General features: G+C 50.9%; 1 protein-coding gene across 1 annotated transcript; it reads left to right on the forward strand.

The window, feature by feature from the left end:
* Nucleotides 1–228: 228 nt before the first annotated feature.
* On the forward strand, nt 229–1,395 carry LOC113738972 (uncharacterized). The gene has a single exon (XM_027266230.2). The coding sequence runs from the start codon at nt 229–231 to the stop codon at nt 1,393–1,395; it is 1,167 nt and encodes a 388-aa protein (XP_027122031.2).
* The last annotated feature ends 2,525 nt before the right edge of the window (nt 1,396–3,920 follow it).

Consider the following 3,920-nt stretch of genomic DNA (forward strand, 5'->3'; position numbering starts at 1 on the left):
AACGGACGGCTAGCCGCGTTGAACCGCTTCCTGTCCCAATCTGCTGAGAAGGCCTTACTCTTCTTTAAGGTGCTGAAGAAGGCAGACCAGTTCACCTGGACCGAAGAGTGTCAGTAAGCCTTCGACCAATTGAAACAATATCTGTATCACCTGTCTACTCTCGCCTCACCTCGGCCGGGAGAGCAGCTGTACCTCTATTTTTCCGCCGCCGACGAAGTTGTCAGCGCTATGCTCATCCGAGATGAGGGCACTCAAGTGCTTGTTTACTATGTCAGCCGAGCTCTCCGCGGGCTGAAAATCCGCTACACTCAGGTGGAGAAACTCGTGTTGGGATTAGTTCATGCCGCTCGACGGCTGAAACCTTATTTCCTAGCTCATCCCATCTCTGTTAGGACAGATCAGCCACTTCGACAGATACTGGTTCGTCCCGAGGCTTCCGGGCGCCTCACCAAGTGGGCTGTCGAATTAGGAGAGTATGATTTGTCGTACGAACCCCGCACTGCCATAAAGGCTCAAGCGTTGGCTGATTTTCTTGCCGAACTCACCTTCACCGAGATCCGAGAGCCCACTCCCGCAATCGCTGAAGTGTCGGACCAGCACTCATGGACATTGTATGTGGACGGATCATCTAACGGGGATGGCAGCGGTGCAGGATTGCTCCTGGAAGGCCATTGTGGAGAAGTGTGCTCATATGCCCTCCGCTTCGACTTCCCTGCCACCAATAACGAAACCAAATATGAGGCCTTGATTGCTGGATTCCAGCTAGCCCGTAGGCTTGGTGCTAAGCGGATCCATGCCCACAGCGACTCCCAACTTGTAGTATACCAAGTTCTTGGTGAATATGAAACCAAGGATGAGACCATGCAACGGTACCTCTCTAAAGTCCGTCAACTCACTGAATACTTTGACTCTTTTAAAATCCAAAAAATACCCCGGTCACAAAATAGGCTGGCTGACACCTTGTTTCGGCTGGCTTCCACATCATTTTCTGACCTTAACAAGACGGTTCTAGTGGAAGTTCTGAACGAGCCGAAATACATGGAAGGGGTGGCCTGCCCCGTATACCCGGGAGACACATGGATGAGCCCATTAATCCTCTTCTTAGGCCAGGGAGTCTTCCCCGAGAACCGAGTCGAAGCGAGAAGGGTCCAACAAAAAGCAGCTCGATATGCGCTCCGCGATGGAGAGTTGTACAAACGGTCCTACCTTGACCCGTGGTTGAGGTGCATTACGCCCGAGAAGGGACACCAAGTCCTCCGCGAGATACACGAAGGCTTATGCGGGGCTCATGTCGGTCACAGGATGTTGGCCAAGAAGACCCTACTCTTCGGGTATTTCTGGCCTTCCGTTAGACAAGATGCCCAAAACCTTGTCCTTAGCTGCCCTTCCTACTAGGCCCATGCCCCCGAGCACCATCAGCCCTCAAATCTCATGGTTTCAATCACCTCACCCTGGCCGTTCGAGTAATGGGGGACAGACTTCATCGGTCCTTTTCCTAAAGCTGTCGGGGGGTATGCCTTCTTTGTGACTGCCGTAGACTATTTCACTAAATAGGTCGAATCCGAGCCTCTAAGGGCCATCACCGGGCTGGCGGTTTAAAAATATTTTTGGAAATGCATCATTTGCCGCTTCGGCATACCTCAGGTCATCATTTCAGACAATGGGAGACAGTTCGCCGAGAACCCGTTTAAGATTTGGTGCGAGAACCTCGGCATCAAGCAACACATCACTTCGGTAGGCCACCCCCAAGCCAACGGTCAGACCGAAAATTTCAACCGAACTCTCTTGTATGGCCTCAAGACTCGACTTCACCAAGTTGGATCATCATGGATAGAAGAACTCCCTAGTATCCTGTGGTCTTATAGGATCATGCCGAGGTCAGCAACGCAAGAGATCCCCTTCTCCTTGACCTACGGAACCGAGGCGGCCATTCCTGCTGAGATCCTCAAATCCAGTCCTCAGTTGGCAGCTTATGCAGCAGAAGTGAACGAAAAAGAAAGACAACTGGATCTCGATCTCGTGGAAGAAAAAAGAGATATTGCCTCAACTCGGGTTGCTTCATACAAGAACACCTTGGCCCGTTACTACAATGCCCACGTCAAACATCGTCGATTTCAACCAGGAGATCTGGTCCTGAGGAAAAACACGGTCAGTCGAGCTGAATCACAAGGAAAATTATGTCCAAAATGGGAAGGCCCTTATCGGGTTGTGGAATCTAACTTAAGTGGGTATTGTAAGTTAAGTTACCGGGATGATTCTCTAGTACCGAGGATTTGGCACACCGAGAATCTTAGATTGTATTATATTTGAAAATTTTAACAAATTGCAACTCCAGATATTTTGTTATTTTTTAACACCTTTGTACCACACATCCGTCATTAAAAAATAAGGGGGACAAGCAGGGGACGTAGCGAGAAACTAAAAGAACCGAGATGAGAAGGAATAGAGACTTCATTTAATGAAAAAAGCATTACAGAAGGAATACAAGAACCGGGGTTAGGAGTGCTACTAAGCACATCCCGCCTCGGCATTCCCCTCCACCCGTGAATCTAGACCCCTGCCTCGGCTCCCTCCTGGCCGGTTTCCTTGCCGATCTCTCCTCCGCCGGGATGAGGCTCTCCACCTCCTCCATGCTCCTCGCCAATCTTCTCGCCGGAGCCTTTAGTAGCCCCTTCTTCTCCCCCTTCCTCGTTGAACACCTCGTCAAGCTCAGATAGTCACTTGTTGAACTCGTTCCGGACATCAGTCAGGTTTTGTCCAGCTTGGATGCCCTCGGCCATCCGATCACACAGCTCCTTGGAGTCCTCGTTGTAGTTGGCCTTATTCCTCAGGGACTCCAAGACCTTGGAGGAAAGATGAGGAGCGGCCTCGTCAATTGCAGAGGTGTAGCCGAACATGAAACTCGGCAAGGTCAATTCGCCGAGCTCCCTGGTGAAGTCTTCGGACCTCCCGAAAGCCTCCACCGCCGAGGCTCCAGCACCCTCGAGTGCCTGCTCGTGGGATTTCTTCACCTCGTTCTCCCTTTTCTGTTCCTCACCGAGAGCAGATCTGAGACTATTTATGGTAGCCTCGGTCTCTACCTCCTTCGCTTCGGCCTGTTGGAGTCGCTTCTGGAGTTCCGTCTTCTCAGACTCGAACACCGCAAGTTTTTTCTCCAACTTGGAGATCTTATTTTGTACCTTGCCGCTGTCCTGCTCCTCGACTAGGGCACAATACCGTTGGGCCATTTCGGCCACAAATGCTGTATTGGAGGCCGTGGCCACCATGACGCTCTGAATCACCTCGGCTGGAGTCAGATTCCTCGTGAAATCCACGTCTCTCGGTAAGCTCGACTATATCACCAACTCCTGTGCGACCCGATGTTGAGTGCATCTGTCGTTGACCGAGATCGTCCAGTCTGGGCACCAGTGTTCACCGGGATGCTTCTTGCTTTTCCCAAGAAATACAGGGGGCTATGGAAACGATTCCATAGTGAGGTCTCCGTGATCGAATTAACTGGGGGTTTTAATTGTTTGCCTCGACCATGAGGAGGCGGGAGTGCTGTTGTGACTCTCTGAAGAGGCACCTCTTCTGGCACCGATGAGGTGGACCCCGTGGCCGCTGCGGACGAACTGCTTTTGACAGCCATGGCCGGGGTGCTCTCAGCCGCCGTAGTCATGGACACTTGTCTTTGAGTTTTTTTCTTTGGTGGTGGCGCCGATGTCTCACCCGAGCTTTTCCTTTTTGGCCTCTTGGCCACTCAGTCGAACCAAAGGTTATAATATCGGACGACTTAGCCACTACACAATGAGCAAACATTATTATTTGTAATAGCAGAAGTGAAAAGAAAACTAAGAAAGAAAAATTACAAGATTTTGAGAGTCTTGTGGAAAGGAAAGGAGGCTTGTCAGGGTCGATCACGGTTCGGCTAATTTCCCCGT

Source organism: Coffea arabica, chromosome 4c (genome assembly GCF_036785885.1).
Source record: "Coffea arabica cultivar ET-39 chromosome 4c, Coffea Arabica ET-39 HiFi, whole genome shotgun sequence".
NCBI lineage: Eukaryota > Viridiplantae > Streptophyta > Magnoliopsida > Gentianales > Rubiaceae > Coffea > Coffea arabica.

What these genes read in the sequence shown, in the direction of transcription:
- LOC113738972 (XM_027266230.2), top strand. Translation starts at nt 229, where the DNA reads ATGCTCATCCGAGATGAGGGCACTCAAGTGCTTGTTTACTATGTCAGC.